The sequence below is a fragment of the Dysidea avara genome, chromosome 9, assembly GCF_963678975.1.
Source record: "Dysidea avara chromosome 9, odDysAvar1.4, whole genome shotgun sequence".
NCBI classification, from domain to species: domain Eukaryota; kingdom Metazoa; phylum Porifera; class Demospongiae; order Dictyoceratida; family Dysideidae; genus Dysidea; species Dysidea avara.
The window spans coordinates 7,676,006-7,701,233 of record NC_089280.1 but is presented as its reverse complement, the minus strand read 5'-3'; the positions used below and the strand labels follow the sequence as shown (position 1 = coordinate 7,701,233).

The 25,228-nt window shown below is 37.2% G+C and overlaps 1 protein-coding gene across 1 annotated transcript; it reads right to left on the bottom strand.

Annotated features, from left to right (window-relative positions):
* LOC136266403 (WD repeat-containing protein 43-like) lies at positions 1 to 25,212 on the bottom strand. Its single transcript, XM_066061419.1, has 14 exons — positions 24,973 to 25,212; positions 22,812 to 22,916; positions 22,651 to 22,760; positions 4,914 to 5,141; positions 4,396 to 4,548; positions 3,817 to 3,871; positions 3,659 to 3,763; positions 3,432 to 3,524; positions 3,272 to 3,376; positions 2,969 to 3,073; positions 1,718 to 1,804; positions 1,456 to 1,665; positions 1,323 to 1,404; positions 1 to 171 (listed from the first exon to the last, which is right to left on the bottom strand). Exons 1-14 carry the CDS (start codon positions 25,156 to 25,158, stop codon positions 95 to 97), a joined length of 1,701 nt encoding a protein of 566 aa, XP_065917491.1. The 5' UTR covers positions 25,159 to 25,212; the 3' UTR covers positions 1 to 94.
* Between the last annotated feature and the right edge of the window lie 16 nt (positions 25,213 to 25,228).

The window sequence follows — 25,228 nt, the reverse complement described above, 5'->3', positions numbered from 1 at the left end:
TGAAAAGGGAGAACCTTTCGATGGAATACAAACATATATTCAATACAATATACAGTATATTACATCAGTGACAATTCAATGTTACACAATACTATTAAGACTCGTCTGAAGATAATGACAGATCATGTGATGCCTCATCTGAATCATGCGATGATAAGTCATCATCAGATACTATAAAAATGAACACAACAACTTCACTAATGAACAATGAAACCCATTCACAACTGAATTTCTGACTGGATACATACATGCATACACAGGTCGTACTGAACCATGTTAATAATCACAATAAAAATGACTAGTTTCGCCTATATACTTATAAATTTAGTAGTTAGCTTATTTATGTTTACATAAAAACTGCAATGTAATTAAAACACAACAAAGAAAAATGACATAAACACAGGATATAAACAGTCAAGTATGAACGATTCAAAGTGGTAATAAATTTTATCACTAGAAAATTTTCACAAAGTAACGAACTATCACTATTATTATACCATGCATATGTAGTCCATGAGTTATACCAAAAATGGGACCTCTGTGGATGCACATGTTTTAGGAATGTGTTGAGCTATTCTCAGCCACAATTATGAATGAGTGGCCATACAACCACGTAACAACATCAATTTTGTAACCTAATTTTAGAAACTGTTGTTTTTCAAAATTCATTTTATTGGTTGTTTGTATAGGGACAGAGGAATGGACTAGCTAAGTTTCAGCTTCATTGTGGGAAGCACAGCACTAGACAACCAGACGAGTATATAAATCAATATGTACAGAAGCCATCGAGAAAGTAATCTATAGGCACTTACACAAACCATCTTAACTTACTGATACAATGATATACAGAGTTAATCTTGGCTCACCCGCCATGAATTTGTGAATCCACCAAGGTATAGTTTTGCCAATTATGAAAGGTATGCTTCTGTGTTAGAAGGCAAATTCACTCAAGAAAGATCATTGGTAAATTCTTTCACCACCGCAATGTAAACAAACATCTGTAACTCACAAACCCTTCCGTGCAAGGAGATGAAAGAAAAGATTTTTGAACTCTTTATGAACAGGCAAACACGATGATGCCCAGGATTTATCCATTGGAGTGTTAATTCACTGGACCAGTGAGGTGATAAAATTAGTGTATTTTTCTGGAACTTCCATTTTTTACCTATTGTATTTAAATGTGTTTTATTACAAAAGTACTATTGTGCATAGATCGATGGTTTTCCCGAATAGTAAACATTTCAACTAGAGACTGTATCAGTCAGTAGTGATGCGTTGTCAATTAGGCTCATGAAAAAATTTCTGTACGATGTATGGCTCACCATCATCATTATCATCATCCATCCCCATGGTAACCTCAGTGTATGGCTCAATATCTTGATGTGTTACATCTTGGCTCCCTGCCTGTGTAAAAATGGTAAAATTATTATAAAAATTGCACAACTCTGCAAGCACCTGAGTTAATATGAGGTCCAATTTGCCATGTAATTTGCATAACTTGTCAAACAGGTTTACTCTTAAGTCCAACAAGTGGCGTAACACGCTCAGCGAGCCAATCACGTCTGGTACGGTGGACAAGTAACTCATGTGTGTTACCATGACAGCATGTATCCATGGCAACAAACGCTCTAACAACTGAGGTTGTGTATCCACCAATACCTGCAACTAAAATATATTCCAAGAACAGTTATAAACTATAATAATTTATTTCATTTACCTGTTGTAAGAATGGTACTATACTAGATGTTGGTAGCCGTTGTACTGTCTCACTGATGCTGCTTTCCTTAGCAGTCATTAGTACTGTCTGTGAGGGAATACAATAGAATACAAGTGGAACATAAGGGCAGGGTGCTTTTACTACAAACACCTTCGAACATTGGCTGCCCTTGAATTGTAGCCACACCACTATACTAACATAGTAGCTACGGCATTTAACCATGTAAATACGTATGGTATTTATTTGACAATGAAGCTAACAGGTTGAACAGCTATATACAAACAGAACAACTACTACATGTGTAACTGGATCTGCAAAAACCCCACGTTAGTGCATTTTTCGAATTCCATTTTATCACATTTCTTTAATCTAGATAGCCATAGGAATGGCCAACTGAAGTTTGAGCTCTAGAAGCCATGAAAATTACAGAGCTACTAAGTGGCAATGACAGAAAAATCAATTTGTACGGTGACAAAATGGAAAATATTTCGAACACTGAACTAACACTAACAATGGTGCTTAATTAAATGGTCACAACTTACGAATGCAGTACTCTACGAAGATGCACCTTACACCATTGGGTTCTCCACAAACAGGTGAATCTATTGCTGGGTAAGTTTTGTCTTCCAGGCCCTTCCTACAAAGGTGACGATGAAAACGTGAGAAAAAACGATAGTGAACCACTCGTTCAACGCGAGGTAGACTAACACTCATATGTATCTTCAGTATCCTTGGGAGTACTGATACGAAACAAAGATTTTCGAATTCCTCTTGCTTTGGGGATCACGATACTACCAAGGGTTTTGCTGTTATCTCATTTCTTAAACAAGTGCTCAAAACATTTTTTTTACAGATTTTTTTGTTTCATAAAAATTTCACCCATTGCATTTATTACATTCTACTATAAAATTAGGCTTGCAATAACATGTGAGATTATTACAGATCCTAGTCACATATACACTAACAATTCAATCACAAGGGGCAGATGATTACTTACATCAAGAGTTCATAATATAGTAGTGGAGGAGAGTGTCTAACTGAAATACTTCCATAGAACACACTGTGTTAAGTTACACCTGAGTCTGTTCAAAGAATAAAGATTTGACCTTATCAGCACCAATTAACACTAATCAACAGTTCTCTATCACCAGTGGAAGATTTAATCAAACAGAAACTTAACCCAGTGTGTTTGTACAGACTATATTGACAGCAGCACTCTCCCCCACTGCTATGTTATGAACTCTTGCTTACATTCATTAACTTTTTATCATCACTATGAATGGCTTGTATTAACATGTTGCTAAGTGATTGAGCTGTGGGAATTTCCCTCTGTCGTTTTGATGACACTGAACCTCCCTATCAAAATTACAAGAAGACCACAATGATATCGTATGACAAGAAGGAAAAACTACATATAACCAGTATTATACCAGTATTATACCAGTATTATACCAGTATTATACATAAAAACGAAAGTTCCACTATAGTACAATTGAGACAAAAATTATTTTCTCTAACGAACATTAATTAACAGCTACAGTGCTGTATGTTAACCTGTTGTGATGGATCATGTGATTGTAACTTGGGATCACGCGACATTAGTGGGAGTGTCTCCACCATATTACTAGGTCCTAACTGAGTGACAGTGTCTTGATTACTCTAATATACGTAATATGTGACATGTTATTAATGAGATTGCATGTTGTGATAGTACCTGGAGAGACTTTCGTGGTTTTCCAGTCTTCTTACCAGTATCCATGGTTACTTTACGAAACAAGCACACTTCTTTTTGTCCAGCTGGTATAGTCTAGAAAAGATCAAACAAAATGGCGAGAGTTAACATACCACACAACAATCACCATACCATTGCATACCATTGCATAGCGCGCACACACACACACACAACACACTACACACGAACTACAGTATATATGTACTTACTATTTTTTCTATTATAGGTTTAACATGGTAGCCATAGCAACAAATCAAATTCTCAGAGCTTACTAACTGCACAGCCCAAATAGGAATTGGATTGGGAACTGAATCCTGTGATAATCATACAACTTCATACTACATCACTACAGCTGACAATTACATACCTCAGTAGCCATGGTGATATGGTGACTAGGTAACAATGGTTTGTCACTTTTGGTACTACATAGTGAGAACATAACAAGTAACAATGACAGCAACCTTACAAATGTCAGGGTAAATAGTTTTCAATGCACGGCAACAATGGTAAGCAAACACTTGGCTATAGTTCTCAACTGTCTTTTATATACCGTACCAAATATCAATTGATTGTGGATTATGACTATTGGCTATAACTGATTAATTCTTCATCCTTTTACTAATTCAGCTAGCAATTTTTGTTTGCTATCCTGAATAATCACTATAATTTAAAGGTACTGTAATGTGGTATATAGCCCATCTTTATGCATGTGACTGAACAATAATAATACATGATTGTCTTATTATCTTTACTACTAGAAGGACATGTTGTAAGTATATAGGTAACTCCATATAACAACTACTCAGTAGAGAGCCAAATAGTCACTGTGTTTATATTCAAACACAGCTCACAACACAGAGTCACCACTATGTAGCAACTATTAGAGATGTGGCAGTATAAAACTAAAGCAGTTACGAACACGACAACACTACACTACACTACTCACCTTTCATTGATAGTCCACTGACACACATACAAGCTTCCCTCATCAGATAACATCACCATGGTAACACTGCTAGATTCTTTGTTCACACTAAACCCTACCACAGCCTCTGGACACACAAATGAGACAGCAGGGGCTTCTTTTACTTTAACATTCCTGGATATGTAATCGATATGTACCTACAAACTATACTAGATAGACAATAAATCTTTTGGCATGCATACACACACGCGCACACACGCACGCGCACATGCGCAGACACACACACACACAACCAAACATGCATGCGCACACACACACACGCACGCACACACACACACGCACGCACACACAACCACTATCACTAACTATACAAGCACACAGTCACATATAGTTGTATACTTTCAATCAACAGTTTAAAGGACACATGCAAATTCCCTGTAGAAGGATTGTATCATACAAACAATTTCTAAACAGTCACAATTCCTGATTTTCATTGAAGTTTTCACAAGATAACACATCAATCAGTCTGAAAAACTCACCAGACATTTACTAATCGGTCTGCAGTGGCAGAAGTTACAAAATACATTTCATCAAGTGATGTGATGTGTCGTAATTCACTGCCGTGTCCAGGAAACTTTCTGACTGGCTTGTTCCCACCGGAGGGTCCTTCACTTGACCACAGTTTAATCACTTGGTTACCAGTTACTAAGGAGTCATCACTAATGATGGATATCACTGTGACCTGTTGTTTGTCTGCTAACCAGCATCTGGTGAGGTGATGAGAAATAAGTGACACATTAACAAGATATTACATCATTAGATAATGGACCATGTACACAATTACTAACTATTAAATGACATTCAGTGTTCGATGTCCATACCTTGTTACTAATCTTAAATTGATCTAAATACTACGGACTATGGAGTAGGTTCCATTGTGCTATAGGTCCGCTGATAGTTTAGGACAGGGTGTAGCAAAGAATACCTTCCAAGAGTTTCCTTAGATTTACACAGTACTTCAAGCATTATGATGTTATTATAATTACAGTGAAACCTCTCTATTACAGACATTTTGGAACTCAGAATTTTTGGCCACTTTTTTCCGTAATATAGAGGTTTTCCTCTTTCAGAGGTAAAAAATGTATTAACCAGACCTGTTGGGACCAAACGTTTGTCCTTATTATGGAGGTTTTTTCTATTGTGTCCTTTAGTTAATTCAGGGAGTTTATTAAGAGAGGTAAGAGAGCTTCGTATACTGTTTATGCACTGGATCAGGGAACCTCTATACAATGGTACGAGAAAGTGTTTTGATTTGAAAGATATGTGTGACAACAGGTCTCAACTCATCATCACATAAGCAGTAATTGTGGGGTTTAGTTTCAGAGTTTAAATTGATTTAACAACAGTTATATTAAAGTGACCGACCGCAAGCTATACACTAGTGAAACACACAACAAATATCTTGTACAACGTTCTGAATAAGATTACAAAGCATACACTTAGGCTGATATTAAAATCTCGATAGCAATTTTCTTACTTATTGGTATTGTAAAACAATTATACAATAAAAAACAAAACAAGTTGATGTTGTGCAAGCGCTTTGCAGTTGGCTAACTCATCTGGAAGTAACTACTGTTTTTTTTTGTTTTTTTAAAAAAAATTTTATGCAAATAGGTTTTTGGTTATAATACTTAATTACTTTATTGTAATTTTGGATTCATACTTTTAACAACATATTATTATGCACAGAAGTATTTTCTAAACCGTTTTATAGTTTGAGTATCGCATATTTTCTCACAAATTCTCTAGACAAAGTCTCAAAGCTGCTCTTCATTTTCATTCATGTACATAGGGGACACGTCTCCTTTCAACTCAAAGGGATAGGTTATTCCTGGTAATCTATGAGGTCTATACCATTGTCTTTCAGTTGTTAAACGCCTGAACAACCTGAAGGGAAGGTAATTCACAAAATCTGAGGAGAGTCACCACACCCATATTTCAGACTGCCAAAAAGAAACCACCTCAGAGCAAAGTTTATCTGTAGAAGTTTAATACAGACTTCTACTTCTTACATGCAAGCTGCTTTTACACCTATTTAACGATTTTGCTCCTGCGGTTGTATACAGACCAACATAGGTAGACAGTAGACTGGGCGATATACTGGTATTGTTAGTAATCTGATATTTAAGTCATACCAGTTTTGATACCTCCATACTGTCTGGGCTCTATGGCCTCCCTGTGGGCTTGTTTCATCCCATATTTAGAAGGCAACCAGACATGTGACAATGTTTGTAGGCAGGTGCTGATGTAGTCAGCTAGGGTAGTTGGAAAAGGCGGATACGGTCAGACGCGGACACGGACATTTCAAAAAGCACTTTTACATTTATATAACAGTTATTTATCATACCTAACGCTGTTTTTACAGCAGTCTTCACTTCCATACCCAGGCGTCTATCTTTTCATAGCACTTATCCATTTATAAGTGCACGTGCGAAGGATAGTCTAACACTCTAAAGACTATTATAGTGTTGTATATGTGCTCTAGAAATCTAATTCAGAGTCACAGAGATTAATCTTCACAGAGATTAATCTAGCATGTCCCAACGTAATCTTGTAGGCCAGGTCCTTGAAACTCTCAACAATCGGTATAAGCGCCTGCGCCTTATACTGAAAAGCGTACGATTGTGGATTTGGCCTGCTAAGCTAAGTTGCATGGGTATACAAGCTAATCTCTACAACAATATAACTCTGTATTAGACTTTAGAGCATGTGTATAACACTATTATGGTCTTTGGCATGCTGTGGAGTGCTGGTCTAGTCCTTCGCACGTGTGCTTATAAATGGATAAGTGCTATGAAAAGATTGACGCCTGTGTCTGGAAGTGAAGACAGATGTAAAAACAGCATTAGGTATGAAAAATAACTGTTACATAAATGTAAAAGTGCTTTTTGAAAATGTTTGTGTCCGCGACCATATCCGCCTTTTCCAACTACCCAGTCAGCTAACCAAACTATGTAAACAAGTTTGCTTGTGGTAATTTATACCTGAGGTTTGCAGACCTACCATGGGTATTTGGTGCTTTTGTTGAGGTAAATGGCAGTTACTTTAATACTAATGGCTTTTACGTTGATACAGCGATATTTAATACCGTGATACTTTTTATGGAAGGTATACCGTTTGCTATTATTCAATACCGCCCAGTACTAGTAGACAGATAGGTTGATAGGTACTTACACACTTTTACAAAAGCAATTTCAGTAAACAATGCACGCGCCTGATTCATTATGGAATATGGAAAGAGGAAATAGGGATCACTGAAATACAAGAAGAATTGCTGCAATGGTAATGTTAACCACAAACCCCTACATTTAAAGTTCTCACAATTTGTTCAGGAATTTCAGAAGATTATACTAGAGGCTTACCATACACCAAATGAGAGTATAACAGTACTGTGTGTAGTATAATGATGAACAGATCAAGACAAGGTCCACCATCAAACTTAACTACTTTGCTGTTTTGTGTTTTTGGGCCAATAAAGGCCTTGGAAAAATTTATAACATTTGTATCTTTTATGTCTTGCTCCTTTGGTCAAGCTTTCAAATTGTTTATATACACTACTACATAACAAGTGATTGTGGCTTTTAGTTATCATCACAATTTTGCTTTTACAACAATATTATACAGTAGGACCTCCATTATCCAAACAACCAGTTCAATTCAAGATCTGTTCAGATAACTGAATTAGTTCAGATAACTGAATTTGTTCAGATAAGTGAACTATAGATTTGTACTGTACATGCATGTACTTTTCACATGAATACATGATTAAAATTTATACAGTGTACTTTTAGACATACTATCATTTTCATTTACAGAGTTTCTACTAAAGTAGGACGTCAAAGTGGTCTGCTTCAGGGCTGATAATCTTTTGTTGGCTGCTATAACAACAAAACATTAGTGTTGTATGATGTGGCTTCAGGCTGTACATGCAACCAAGTGAGACACTTATCCAGCATTTCCATTGCATCCCTGTGACTAACCACTGGTAAGGTGGGAACATTGGTTTCCTCATCAGACTCCATGGAGTCATCTGGTGTATCTGACACATAACTAATGATACCATCATCATCCAAAAGTTCATACCCTAAATCATCACGATCCACTTCTAACCATTCAGATACATCTGCCAATTTCATACTTTTCTGCTATAACAGTGTAGCTGGTTTTTTTATGCAATAATTCAATGATCTCTAACTTTTTCTGAACAGTAAGTATGACTTTCTTCCATTCTGCTGGCACTTCACAATTACCTAATGAAGCCATTTTTTGTTGACACATGAGAGGAATTTCATTTTTTTAACACGTAACTTGAGTGTTCGGATAATCGAGGGTTCGGATAATTGAGATTCGGATAATTGAGGTCCTACTGTACTACATAATTGTATTCACTAATCTAATCACTATTTAAAAATTACTAGGTAGTCAGTAGAAAGTTCTGTTAAATTTCAGAACATGGTTGAGTAATCCCAAAGGCATAAGATGATGTATGGTATGGTTAACAAATGAACGTTCATCCACTCAGAGTGTATTCATATGTGAAGCAGCCGTTGACCCTGAAAAGTCAAGGTGATGGAGTTGTATTGAACATCCACCTACACCCTCCATTATTGTTCAACCCTATGATGAACTCCATGAACATAACTGCACACCAACAACATGTATCTGGTGTGGCCAAGAAATGAATGTTGATACAACTAACAAAAACCTAACATTGGTCTTTTACCATTGACGGTGCAATCTTGCTACATCCTAAAACTTTCTTTTAACTCCTAATTGGATAGTAATTCGGCTGCCTATATTTTCCTTTCTGTTGAAAGAGGCAAAAGGAATTAATTTAGGAATGCAGCAAAATTGTACCAGTCAATGATAAAGGACCATAAAAATAATTTAGTCAGTTGTGGGTGCACCAACAACACGGGGTCACTATCAGCTAGTACTACGAGGAGAGACCACTTCTGTAAATGAGAAGGATCAATTCTGTATAAGTGGTATCTCCTCCATTAGCATGTGGACTAGGGCACTTTGTTACCCTCTTCATACCAATGTGCTGAATTAAATCAATGGTGCTATCTTCACTGCCCAGCAATCTTTCCATGGGACATTTCCTACATCATTCATCACCCTAACTGGCATATTGGGTTTGGGGACAAACACTACAGCTGCTATCTTACTCGCAGTGTTACATAGCTCCTGGCTTCTTCCATGTGTGTTGTACAGTGGTAGGACGTGGGTAGTCCAAACCTGGATGTGTGGGTTCGCACACTTTTTTTCTTCGTTTCTTATACCTTTTGTGTCGCATTTTTTTCTAAGTCAATAGGATGCTTAGTCACATTGTGTGCCCTCCCCACATACAACTGCCACATTTGTACTTAACCTGATGTGAAGTCCTTCACTCATCAGAACTGACCAGCAGGTAATGCAGACTAGCCATGTAGTACAACGTACTTCAAAAAAACCAGGTTCCAGTTAACAGCTACTACTTTTACTTCAGAAAAACCATGATGTTATTTAATTTCATTAAATTTGTGGTAGTTTTGTACTATGAGCCTTATCCACAATGACGTTTTATGACATCACAAAATAAAAATGGTTGCGATAGTTGGGGGAGTTATACAAGCACCTATGGTCAAAAAAATTTTAATTGCTCATATTTCTGCCAGAGAAGAAGATATCGAGCTCTAAACAACAGGTACAGTTAAGTTTTATATAAGACATTACATTAAACGAGTTTTGTCACATTTCAAAATTCTTTCTGAATAACATAAGTTTACAATAGCTTTTGTTACTTTAAAACCATACCTGTCGGCTAATGGTCAATATCTCCATGCCTAGCTAAAATATGAACAATCAAAAATGTATCTCCATCGGTGCCTGTATGACAATCCCCCAACTATCACGGCCATTTTTAATCTCATGATGTCATAAAACATTATTGTGGATAAGGTTCATTACATGTATTCAGCAGGATGTTGCAATTCCATGTATTTCATAATTCATCAATTATTCAGACATATCTGAAGGCTGCCAAAAAACCATCTGTCAAACATCTGGCAAAAACAGACTTGACAAGAAAAGTTTAGTGTAATTGTACAGCAACTTCATGCTCGTATTATCTCATTTAGGCTTTTGTGGTTAATTTTGCAAAATCCAGTCACAAATAACACCTAGGCCATCATTCATTAGCTAACCTGCAGTTGACAAAACTAAATATTCTGGCAGGATACAGTCATGTGCAACGTAATGACTACAGCTTGTTAGTTGAGCAACTTGCCAAGAGATTTACACCTATGTAAAATCAGTCATTTCAGAGTCAGTTATTTCATGACAGATGGATAACATTGGAAAAGATATTCTGGCCTCAGCCTAAACACTGACTGGTCATTTACCTGGCTTCCTCTACCAAGTTTGGAACAGCAAAAAGTTTCTTCATTGCTTCAAGGTTCTGCGTAGTGGTGGTAATTTAGAGCAGTTAATGCAATTATGAAGAAGCCAGAGAGAAGGAGTTGACAATGGACATTAAATCCTTAAACTTCAGTCTATAACCATGACTTAGGAATTAAATATCTACTAGTATATCTGCAGGTATAGGCAACCTCCCCTTTTCTAGTTATTCCACTGCTTTTTTAAAAGCTTAATCCAACTTAAAATTCCATTTTTTTTGTAACTGTCAACAGTTATAACCATTTATATACCACTTTAGCGTGGGCATTCAAAGGTGCCACTTGGTGTTTAACTCGCATATTGCCCAGGCAATATCATGGGAAAACAGTTTGCCAATGACTTTGATACCAAGCCAGTTCAAAGAAATGATACGTTTTGACTCATTATATTGAGCGACACAGAGCTTTGCAGCATTGTGGGGCTTGATTATGTAGTGGTTGCTAAACTGAGTATATACTCTAAGATGGACTAGTTGGTTGTTAGTAAAAGATAATGAAGGCACAAAATTACTGTTTGGGCGATCGTGGATGCGTATTTCTACCCACTGCGTATCAGCCTTTGAACAGACCACAGTATGGAAAAACTACTACTGCTACGCTGAAATAAGTTAGTAACTTACAGTCCTAAGTATTTAACTTAATATAATAACTTATTTACTGTCCCAATAGCGAAGTTAATTGGCCTATTAGTACAAAAATGATAACAATATAAAGTCAATCCCACAATCGCAAGTTTTCTAACATAGCGTGTTGAAGCACAGTAACGTATTAATAATGTAAGGACGTTTTGATGGCTATTAGCCCACGCTTTTAAAATCATGATCGATCTTCAGATGCCACTGTATAAAACAAATGGGATGAGTTCCCATTAGTTCTTTCACCTATTAGGTGAGTGCGCCCCAAGCAATATATATCACTTATACGACGGCTGCTTGGGATTTTGCTGACATATACACCCACAGTCCTCGGGCCTGTGGCCCTTGGGCTTTGGGTGTATATATCAGCAAAATCCCTCGCAGCCGTGGTATCATACAGTACGATAGTACTGTATATTAGGGACATCAAAGGTGTGGGGGCGATCCGTGATATAATATAACCCAAAAACCTGCCACAATTTTTCCTCACAATGACATGACAGTATTGGTTGGGTAAAACCAAGCCCAAAAGTGTCTTCAGATCGACCTGAAACATTTGCGTCAAGTTGCTACAGAATTTTGAAAAAAATTTATTCAACAGAATTTTCTACTGCCTGCCTGCCTGCCTGACACCTTCAGTCAAGTGTAGTGGAAAAGTGGTTACAGCTACAGCCCTAATTTTTTCGCAGAAATGTTTCTAGTTCGCTTAAGAAGAAACCTTTGGTATATTGATAAGCATACAATGCTTACGCTATTGTCTTACCTTTTATCCTTCTTTACCATGGCCGTCAGTTAAGGTTCTACCGCTGAGTGTTAATAGACTACAGTATGGCTTCCATACCAGTGTATATTGCATCAAACTATTCGAATACACGTGGTTGCCGGTTGCACCAAAAACACATGAGTACGTGACTCGCTGTTGATATCGATCAGAGAGCAACACTATATAGCAATGTGTAAGTCAATAATATAGTTTATTTAGTAACAATGTTAAACCGAGTCTGGTTATCCAGGTCCTGCTTTACAGATTATTCGGGTCAGCCCCACGTGCTAAATGTGGACATGTTACTACACGTCATAGCGTAGCTCTGCTTCTTCATGAGCCACGCCCACTTACGTAAATTACAGTCTGTAGACATATGGTAGCCACGTCCATTCATCAGTGTGTAGGTATGCACGAATCCATGCCCACTTATGTAAACTACTGTCTGTAGACATGGTAGCCACGCCCATTCATCAGTCCGTAGGTATGAACGAATCCTTGTCCATATTGTCTGCAGGCTTATGTAGAACCACGCCCACTGATCAGTTGCTTTTGTTTGAGTCATAATCTAGTATAATAGTGCTGTGAGTAACTCAGCAGATATTTAGTGGTCATGAGCTTGCAAAAAAACTTCACAAACAAGTATAAGTACAGTAGGGACATTCACTTCACAGTATTTGGACATTACGTACTACTCTGATCCAGCTTGTTTCAGTGCTTTTTATTGCAGCATTATACACTGTCCCTAATCTAATTTAAAACTCCAATTTTTTTCTTATACTTGTAACTATTAAATAAACATAGACTGCCTCTACAGATTTGGCACTTAGAGGACTAATGGCAAAAAAACAAGGTTCACCATTAAGGGTGCTCGCGGCTATTTGAAGCCATAGAACATGCAATTTTTGTATTGTTGCTAACACTCACATAATGTATAAAATGAATCCATATGCTACTTACGTTGGAAGTGCTTCTCTTTCTCTTCAACACAAACCAAACAGAATTCTTCTAGCCTATACCATTTTATAACTATGCGTAGTTCTATATGAAGCACTTAAATCGAAACTAGTCCTCCATTTTTCACAGTAGCGCACTGGAAACCACGTTGAACAAACTTCAGCTTATAACTCACAACTCTATGTTTAGTATTAGTACACAGCGTACATAGAACTTAAGTTAGTACTAAAAGTGTGCTACACCATTCAAAACCTCATGTTCTCGGTGCCGTAACTCATGAAGCCATAACGCTACGGACAAAATCTAAACATAGACCTCTGGAGAATTTATCAGCGAATCTCCCTACAAAATTTGAAGCCTCCACGGCTATCACTCAAAAACTAGTTTTATTTTTAGTAAACATGTGCAAAGATTGCGTGCGCCCAACATTATTGATACAATAACCACACAAATTCCTATTGACCGCAATCACCAACTTTTCAAAATAACATGTCATAAATGTTGTTCTAAACACAAAAAACTCTGTTTTTCTCTTCTTCACACACAGGAACAGCTTCTTGCTCCGCCTGGAGTCTCCAAGTCGCTCTTGGATAAGTTACTCTAGGCACGCCATCATCAGCAGCTTGTAACGCCTTGTGATTCCAGCTGGTAACATTGTCCCCTACATAAGCAGCTTACAATTACAATACTAACTACCAGCATACCCTATCACTCGAGAAAACAAGGCACGAACGCATGTTGCCTACAAGCGAAAAGTGCGTTCACACTTGTTGCCTTAAATAACACTTACTTTTAGATTGATTCATAACTGTTGATCCATCAGACAATCATTTGCTAACACTTCAGTGACGATTCTAAAGCGAAAAAACATGCTATTCTTCCTGCTCTCTGGCGCAAAACATGTCCGCTTAACATGGATACTACAAGTATGCGTAGTAATGCCAATTATGATGCAATAGCTACATGTGGTTTCTGGGCTGGCACTTAAACGGCTTCAAATATCAGCGAGCACCCTCAAATTATTATTTTGAGCTTTGGGCCTATAAAAAGGCCTTCCAAAAATTATTATGTATTTAAAATGATAGTTTCATCCTGTTGGTCAAGCTTTCACACTCCATTATATACAATACCATATAACAAGTGATTGTGGGTTTTAGTTGTTAATTACTAATTTGTTGTGTTTTCATAATTTCAGTCCTGGGAAATTGCCTTACTCATAGTTTTGATGCCCAACCAGTTGTGACTATCTCGCTAAGTTCGTTCTCACAACTTTCAAGAAATTGTTCACTAACATTTCAGCTTATTATTTCGGAATTACAGTAAAGCACTGGAGAGTAGGAAGAATAGGAAAATATTCATACATTGACTATACTGAAAATAAACTACAGGCACAACCATAACTTCTACTTCAATTAGTCTACAATGTTGCAATTTGGCTTAATATGTTCACCATGGATTAGCAAATCAACCAAGGTATAGTTTTAGCCCAGTAATATTGGTATGAAGTTGAACAAACGACAACAACAGTCTTGTTTACATTTAAAAACAATTGTATGTGACATGCATACCATTACAAAAATAAAACAATGGTTTTTGAACTTTTCATGAGCAGGTAAATACAAAGGTGCATAGTTTTAATCGATTTGATTTAATCCTTATACTTTAGTGACTGAATAAGGGATTAAATGTTTACTGGCATATTTTTTAGGTATACGCAACCTCCCTAGTTTCTCTACTTTTTTTTCTGGGAATGGATAAAACCCGGACCAGATTGGACCAAAGCTCAATTTCTCAGTTGCAAAATGCAGCAGGCTAATAAAATAGTTGTCAGTCACGTGATGAGTTTTACAGTATTTGTTACACACTCCTCACCTTATCTGAAGAGCATAATGCATTCACAATAATCGACTATTTACTTGCAGCAACTACAGTATAGGAACGCTCGAGGGAATGCTATACGTATTTAGTAAACAAATTACAGGATAAACATCCTGTGATATTGAGTTGCATACGCTTAGGCTGATCACGTGTCAAAACGTGCTGAGCTAGCTTGCTTGGTGCCACATGTACTGGATGCACTGGATACTGAAAGTGTTTTTTGCTTAAGTTGGCCAGCACAAGTGTTTGTTGCTATAACTAGAGTGGCAATGAGTGGGAGCCAACGAAATGTCAATCGTTATAAGTTCAGATTCAGAATGTGACTCAGGAGTTTGAGAGAGACTTGGTAGAAGCAAAGTGAAGATCGATGCTGGATAACAATATCAAAGATAATGCAGAAAGGGTAATAATGTTTATTTAGTATGTTTCACCTATTACCACTCAGCTAACGTAGCTGACATGTGTGAATTTATTAGAATGACTATTCATTCTTTCATACTTTTTTGTATTGCAGGGAGAGGACGCGACAGGGTAGAACAGGATAGGGAAGGTTCCTGCACTTTGATATTGTAAGTAGTTATTCTTCCGCTACAAGTATAGCTACAGTCACATATATTCTACAGAGATGAAGAGAACATAATAGGTCATGCAACTGATGAAGAGAATGTAATTAGTCATCCCAATTATAGGCAGCTCCAGGATTTTTCTTGACTGGTTTCTGATCAAGAGCATAGCTAGATTTTTGGTGAAGACCAAAAAAAGAAATAGGTAACCGCCTGCTGAGAATAACTGCATGCCCTCCACTAATATCATTACATAAAAATTCTTATTCATAGCTACATAGCTTGCTACACTGCTGCTCTGAATACTGTGACTGCTTTATTAGAGTGATTGACTGCTCTATTAGAGTATCTTGATCTGAACGTGACTGGTTTCCAGAAACCTCAGAAACTCCCCTGGAGCTGCCACTGCCAATGATAAACTATTGTATGGAGATAATGAAGACCTTGTGGTTTGTAAGCCGATTAAAGAGGTAACAAGATTATATTGCATAGGTTTACTTCTAAAGATATATCTTACTAGCATTGGTACCTGTCCTACGTGCAGGGACCACATCATAGTAACAACCAAACATTAAACATCAGTGCCATGCGTTCATGCCCTGCAGTACGCATGGTGACATAATTTTTAATACCAACATCTTGCAAAGTACACACTGTATGACTGGAAGCATGCAGGTACCCTTGAACCTACAGAATTGCAGTAGCTAAGCTAACTACTGTAGTAATGTGTATGCTTATAACACACAGGTGTGAAGAATGTGGATGGTTCTAGTAGTACCTGTCCTATTATGCAGGCTATACAATAATAAATTTAAAACAACATGTAGCATCATTTGATAATATATTGACTACAAAAGACATTAATTTATTGGTACCTGCCCTACAATTAAGAAGTTGCCATATTGCATATTATATGTTGGGCACATAATGTAATGGAAACCATACATTAAAATTCATTGTTGCATGTATAATGAATATCACTTTCAAAGAACATGAGACCATCCTGCAAGTACACACTGAATGATGTGAGCATACATATAAACAGCAGAGCTGTGCATACGTATACGTTGCTACATAAGCAAAGACAACTTTAAGGCCATTATACATACATATGACATTTAACTTACTGACAACAAAAAGAGACTATAACGTAGGGTGCAGTACATGCCTACGGTGCAGGCTGAGCTTTGTATGTTAACAATACTACACTCCCTAATGTTCCCTTTACTACACTACAACCTATTGTCACACCTCTAACCAGCACTACTATATTGATATAGCTATTGATAAAGTTTCTCGTAAATTTTACTACAGTTCCCTGTAAATACTCCATGCAGCTGATGTTAGGATTTTGATATTCAATACTTTCTTGCACAGTATCAATGCAATACTGATGTGGCTCAAAAGCTACTGAAGTAAAGGTATTTTGGCAAATAATGCAAGGCATTTTGCTTGTCACAAGTACTTCTAGATAGTTTGATAAAACATTACAGTGTCATTTAAAGATGTTCAAATAGCAGTCACTTCCTATTATTTACAATAAAATTTTACAAATTGATCATGTGAGCCACCTGTATCAGTCCTTGTGGTATCAAGTATCAATACTTATTTTACTTTTGGTATCGTATCACTCATCTCTACCATGCAGAACACTTATAATAATTAGGCACCTTAATATCACTATCAACAGCATTTCCATGTTCTACAGTAACCACTAATGACCTTCTCAACTGAATAGACAGAACCAGAGGAGGTTGGAAGCGTAATAAGTGCTACGAAAATTTGCCTGCCTGCTAACCCGCCTAACAGCTAAGGCTATGGTCTTGATTTTTTCACTGTTTGATGTTGCTTTATCCCTAGATGTGCTTTTGGCATACTGCAGCACATAAAATGCATGCATCATGGACCCTCCTTTGTGTTCCATGTCTTTTTGCTGACAGTCCAAGGTGTCGATTTGCAGTAGCATGATGCATGGTTTCCCATTTCTAAACAGGAATCATCCGTATTTTCTGTGGTGACTGGGTTGATTGCAGAGGTGTCTTTGTTTGTAACACCGTGTAATAGGCTGAAAATAGGTGAAAGTGAAGCATAATAGTCACTTCACTTTCCAATTAGTAATTGACAGTTGGGGTGCACGAATCATCCATAGTTTTTGTGGTGACTGGATTGATTGCAGAGATGCTTCTCCTACTGTTCTTTGTTTGTAACACTGTGTAAGAGGATGAAAGTGAAGCTTAATAGTCACTTCACTTTCAAGTCAATAATTGATAGCTGGCATGCGCATTCAGATGAAAAAATCAATTCTGGTGCCATCTTTTCTTTTATGAGGTATGCGCAGGTTCACCAGTTATAATAATGTTACAAAAAAAGTAACAAACAAGTACAGTGAATCTTCACTAATCCGAACTCCAGTAATCCGAACGTTTGCTAATCTGAACAGTAGAAATGACTGTTCTATTAGAGTATTTTGCCAACAAGTGTATGTTCTATTAAAGTACTTGAACTGGGCTCAGTATATAATCAACGGGTTCACTAATCCGAACAATTTCATTATATAATCTGAACAGACTTTTGTCAACTTGAGAACAGAGCTGTTCAGATTAGTAAGGATTCACTGTATAAGGAAAAATTAAGGGATCATAGAAAAAAATAGGTAAACAAAAGGGAGGTCGCCTTTACACCTCAGATATACTAGTGAACATTTAATCCCTAATTCATCTGACGTAGGGATTAAACATTCACTGGTATATCTGCAGGTGTAAGCAACCTCCCTTGTATCCCTACTGTTTCTATGATACCTTATTCAATTCCTAATTTTCCTTATACTAGTATGATAACAAAAAATGTAAGATTTATAATTAACGATCAGTTAGTGGGAGTAGTTTGATACAAGTCCACAGGAAATCCTAAAATTGAGCATGGCTTCTGAATACCTACAAACTTCAACATACCTTACTGAAAATGGGCATAATGAAACTTTTGCTTTTTGTCATTGACAATATCAACAAAAATTAAAAAGACAATTTTTTACTACCACCAATGAAGAATGTTGTGATGCAGTTTCAGTTAAAATCCATCACACTTCAGCAAAATCCACACGTGAGGTATGGATTAGTGGCTATCTCTTTTAAATATACACGGTCTTTGACACATTGCCGTGATATCGTTTTATTTTACACTGTGTTTTAAATTTCCCGTAATAAATTTTTGTCGTTTACCAAAATGCAAAAATTTTAAGCTTGAAAAATTTAATCAAGATTTACAATGTTCGATAAGTGGAGATGGGCCATAAAAGAAGCTGGCCAGTTGCAAGATGATACAATGCAACAACTAAAACCCACAATCAATGTTACAAGGTAGGGTACATAAGTCACAGTCTATTACATACCATCCACAAACGTGACATAAAAATAAGTTGCAATCTGGGCAAATATAATTTTTGGAAGGCCTTCTTTGTGCCTAATCCTCTGTATTGATGTAGCAATTACAAAAGAATCTCTTGTAAATTGCACTAGATCAAAACTAACAGTATGCAGAACACTTATAATGTTTCACTCTCAACAGTGTTTCACATTCTGCATCTTAAACTTAATATAATACCTCTACTTCATAAATATATGGTACCGCTCAAATGTAATGTGGTCTTGCGAGAGCATGAGTGATTAAAAAACAAACTAATTAAAGAGCACGGCACCCATTTTTCTCGCGAGTATTCATCCCAAATGAAATTGGATGAATACTCGCAGCAAAACAGGTGACGCACCCTTTAATTAGCTCATTTTTTAATCGCTCGTGCTCTAGCTAGTGAGACGATGTTACATTTCAGTGGTACTGCAGTGTACTTATTTCCTCTTCTTCTCCTGAGTGAAGTGCTGTTCATGTGGTGCTCGCTTCTTCACAACAAAAACTGTTCCACAAAATCGATAATTGAGGCAAACACATGATGCAATGTTCTAGCTCATGTTGAGTTCGGTAAAACAAAGACTTTACACTTGATATATTGAAAGGTAATGATGTGATAGTTTAGTACATGTAGTTATACAACGGGCACGAGTGGTCTGCCTAATATATACGCACAAGCTAGGCCCGCAGTCAAGTGTGTTTATACAGGCAGTGCAAGAGTGTATGTTGCATAAATGATATGTGTGTACCACTCACCTAATAGGTGGAGAGAGTCTCACAGGACAGCAGCACCTCTATAAAGGCCAGGTTTCTATAACATTGAATGTGAGTGACCAAGCCAAATGTTGCAGTGATGTTCCCTCTACGCTACCTTAGCCACCCAAGATATTACATTAGACCAAAGCTAGTATACTATGGACCATAGCACTAACCTGCATTCGCTATTTGGTTCTCATCATGTAACGCATAGCATACATGATCACTCAATTGCCCATAATTCTCCAGCGAAAAAAAGCAGTTAATAGATGGTTTGAGTACACAAAACTTAACTACTAAATAATACTAGTCTAATTCTTACTATTCACACTTGCTAAACTCGAATCTGGTGGCAAGACAAAAATTTGTTGCCACAAATGAATGCAATGGTGAAGATTATTTAGAATATAATAGTTTTATAGAGTCATTGTAGAAGATAAACCACATGTACAGTTTAATCTGGGCACCAGACTAGTTAGATATATAAGTATGTTTGTCATTACTGTACTGTATATTGGGGATCACAAAGAACTGGGGTTTTCCAACCAAAAATATCACCCTATAATCAGCCTTCACAAGTATGGAACTTTAAAAAGTTTCTACTTATCAGAATTTTATACTGACTAACTAACTGACTGATGCCTCCAGCCAAGCATAACTTGACAATGAATAAGGCTCTGTGGGCTTGATTTCTTCACTGTTCAACATTGCTTCGTCCCAAGATGTGCTACATACAATACACGTATCATGGACATGCCTTTGTCCACCTTTGGGTTCCGGTTCTTCCACTGACGATGAAAGGTGTTGATTCGCGATACAGCTTCCCTGTGGTTGTGTTAGGTAACATCACTCGTATCTTCTGCAGCAAATGGATTGATTGTAGAGACGCTTCTTGTACTGTTCTTGATTTGTAACGCTGTGTAACAGGTAGACCATACTGTAAAGTGTTATTCCCACCTAGTGGTACATAACACTTTAGAAGAAGTAGATTAATGCACCTACAAGTTTGGCAGTGAGGTTTATAATGGTGAAAAGACAAGGTCCACCATCATATTTGTCCTTTTTTGGACCTAAAAGGCCTTCCAAAAATTCTAAACCACTTTCATTGTCTATATGCCTTTTCTCAAGCTTTCACACTCCTTTATATACACTACCATATAACAAGTGATTGTGAGTTTTAGTTGTTATTTACTAATTAATTTTGTATCCATATTTTCAGTACAAACAATAGTCCCAGCCACTAGGTAAGTGGTTTTCTCATGGTTTTGATGCCCAACCAGGTCAAACATTTATTTACTGTAATAACTGATATATCCTTAAACCCAGATTTAACTTTATAAATATACATGCCTTGCACAAAGCGCTTTAACTTTCGAAGCATACATCCTATGGCTATGCAATTTACGTCATTCTACTTGTGATGTAACAAGTATTAAAATGATACCTAGGGTTTTACCCTAACGATAAATGGTGAGGCCAAAACTAGCTGTGAAAATAACTTTTGGTAAGGAAACACGCAAACCCTTTACATACCTTTATAAAATGATCCATAACTTGATGATGATTGCTCCTACATAACACCTTGCAACAAATTCCGTTCAATTCGCCAATTCGCCAATTCGCAGATAGATTTTTTCTATCAGGCCATATATGATTCCTGTGAGTAATCCCACAATCAAAATTAAACAGGTAGCAAGAATTTTGAAACACAGAGATGCAACTCGATCTTATTCATCGCTTCATAACAAGTAAGCCACTGTAGTTGCAGTGTTCATTTAGCCCTCTCCAAGTATCCCACTGAACAGACTTTTAATCAGTGCACATGTGTAGTTGAAAGCTATAAGAATTAAGTTACCCCACCTAGTGTCACCATGCGTGCCCATGTTGTGTAAACATGCATTCCCCAAAAGTTCTCTGCAGGTTTAAGGGTTAAGTTCGGTGTAGCTACATAGATGCAGTATAATAATAAATAAACAACACACAGCCATGGTATGACTATTACACCAGCATGTATGTCAATCCTAAAAAGCTAGGCTTGCTCTTAGAGCTGGGCAGCATACTGGTATTGATAAAAGTTCACTTGTAAAAACTACCTCCTAGGCATTACGCACTCCCTGTGGGTATATACAAAGCAACATGAATAATTCTCTTTGATGTTAACACAGTCAATAACAGTATGTCTTTTGTGTTATAATTGTATGTTATGCACAAAATTGCTTGAGGGCACACAGTAGTCTTCAACTTTTTAAAATGAAGTAGGGAACAATGCATTGAAAACATACGTTATAGTTAAAGCACCTCCACATGAATACAGCACGAGGCAAAGCCGAGTGCTGTATTTACCTTGAGACACCCAGAATGCTGTATTTTTTGTACACACGAGCATAGGTGGTACTTTAAGAGTATTATTGTACTTCCTAGTCGTCTTGCTTAGAATGATTTTCTAGGGTACCCAAACCATTTCAATTTTCAGTGATCAGACTACCAGTAAGTTGTCTATTTGTAGTCGTAGAACAATTTGGTAGGATTAGTTTAGCTAGTTTTACGTAGCATTTGACAGTGTCATGCATGTGGTGGGGTTGTTGCATGTCAGACTATCAGGAAGTGTTCGTGTAATCTATTTCTAGTTGTAGAACCAACTGGTAGGATTTGTGTGGATAGTTTTAGCAATTTACAATGTCCCTTATATTGTACTCCATATAATATATTTTCTATCCAAGTGCTTGAAATGAATGGCTTGAAAATCAAAACTAAAAATGCAATTGTAAATGCACAGAAGAATTTCCACCATACAAAATGACATCACAAACTTCAATCCTCACTTTATCATGGCTGCTGATGTAGTATCCCATATTCTCACATGACCTCCAACATGACCAGAGTAGAGGCTGTCTCCATAGCAACACAAGCACACAACTGGGTCACTTGACGTCTGTTACATTTATAATAATTACCATCTTACAACATGACATTATGTAGTTACCATGGTAGCACGTGACTCAGCCTGTAGTATATCCCATATAACCACATCTCCACTAGCAGTTCCTATGGCAACCCACTCAACTGGTTTTGCAGAGCGTACCTTTCGCTAAATAAACATATAATCCAATTATACATGTCATTAGACATAAGGTATATACAACAAAGTATACGTACCATGTAGCAAGTTAACTCTGAAACTTTTGTAGAAGTGTTAAAAGCTAAAGAGTGCTTATTTCAAAGTCAATTGAAATTAATTCTGTGTCAGAAAGCATGGATATATACAGTTAGTATACGTTTGCCAAAATCTGACTTAACCTACTGATGGTTAAATGCTGTGTACTGCACAGGAGTCTGGGAAAATCTCAAAATACATGGAAAGTTCTTGCCAATCTCCCCCATCAAGCACTGGACAGCCAGATAACACCAGCAATTGAACAGTTTATTAGAGGACAGCAAAGACAGAATTAATGTGTCCCTCAGAGTACAGGGGTTTGACGAGTTCTTAAAACAATATATGTGACCGGATTTGCAAAAAGGTATCTTATAGCCTTTCTAAATTTCCAAGTTTTACAAGTCATGATTCATCATGTGTTTAACCTATTGCCTTAAAATTAAAGATAGTGCCATGTTAGGAGTGTAAAGTAACTAAATTTCAGGCTGGTACCATACACACAAGTCAAGTTATGGATTGCCAAGTACATGTAATTGGAAAGGCTATAACATCCCTTTTTGTTTAAGTATTGCTTACTTTCCTAGCATTTCAAGTAATGCACATAACTGTTTCGAATAACAGCGGTTCTCAAAATAACACCAGTGTGTTACAAAGGAGGTTGAACGCACTTTAAGCGCTACTTAAATATATTGCTCTTAATTGCATTCTTTTGTTTGGTATTTCACGTGACCCTCAATAGTCACAATACTAAACTGAAAAACGATGGGGTTCACTGGGTTCGTTTGATATTCAAATCGTCCTTCACGTAAGCTTCAAGGCTATGTACTTTGTTTTCTAAAAGCACTCGAGATTTGGGGTGAAATTAATAAATTGCGATTTGATGTATACAACTTCACCAGACTTGTCATGTACATTTTCTATAATGAAACAACGACCCTTCACTGCATTATACTGAGATTGCTGTATTACCCTCCTCAATAAAACAGATTTTGCATAATTTATTTTATTGGCGCTTTAAACTCTGACTTTGTTACCAGCCAAATTAGCGGGGTTCACTGGGGTTCACCACACCGTTAGATTTAGAAATACATAAGCTTTCAAATGCACTAAGTTTTAATAAAATTGTCATGAAATGAAGATTTTCCAATGAAAATGTACAGCTCACGTGAACACATCCAACCTCCTCTGGGTGTGTTAGACAATTTAAAACAGCTATTTAGATGATTATACAAATGTATACAATTTCCAACTTGCAAGAACTCCACACATCCCTCCAAGTCAGTCAACAACAGTAATTTTGGAATGACCATTTACCAGCTATTGACTTGAAATGAACACTACCATGATCACAAAGAATTACACTTGAAAGGTACTGTACTGTATTAATACATACCCACACCAAATATGGAACCAAGTCATAATGCACTTTAGGAATATATTCTTGATTTTAAAATGCTATTTACTCACACAGCAGCATTGGGACTAGCACAAGAAATACAAACATACAATCAGGGCCATACATTATAACAAGTTGGAAAAGAACAACACATCGGTTACTTCATACACCTGAAGGAGGCTTACCCATGCCATTAAAATTTTTACTTTGTATGTTTTTATCTACTTTACCAGTCCGGCACTGTAGGGCGAACACTGGAGGCAAAGCCTGTACGTTGTACTAGTACAAATCTCCAGGGCAGAAAAGCATTGCAAACACATTAGCAAAACAGAAGAGAGCAGCTTTTGCAACTCCCCACTTAATATTGATTAGTCAAACACTGGGGAAGACTCCAAATCACAATCAAGGTTAAAAAACAAAACAATCCAGGTAAAAGTTGGCCAGTCAAGGCTACAACTGTTGTGCTAGTATCAGCATTGCTGCATACCTAGCGACAATTATGCACACTATTCATGCAGCTATCAAGGGGTGGCAATATTGCACGGGAGCTGTACCTCCACAGATCAGCAACAACACACTATACAGTCACGTTACCTTTTTGCCTGGAGTGGCAGTGGTTGGGGGACTCATCCATGTCAAGCACGTGCACTGCACCAGTGTGGGGGATTCGCGTAGCTCGCAGGTGTTCACGTCCCACACGTGTACACGACTATTATAAATCACCGCCAGGTAGTTGTCGTCCTTGTTGAATGAGACAGGAGGGTGTCGTATATCTGTCATCTTCTACCACGTGTTGCACTACTCTGAAGCGCTGGCGCTTAAACTTTTGCTGTGACAATCTCAAAATCAT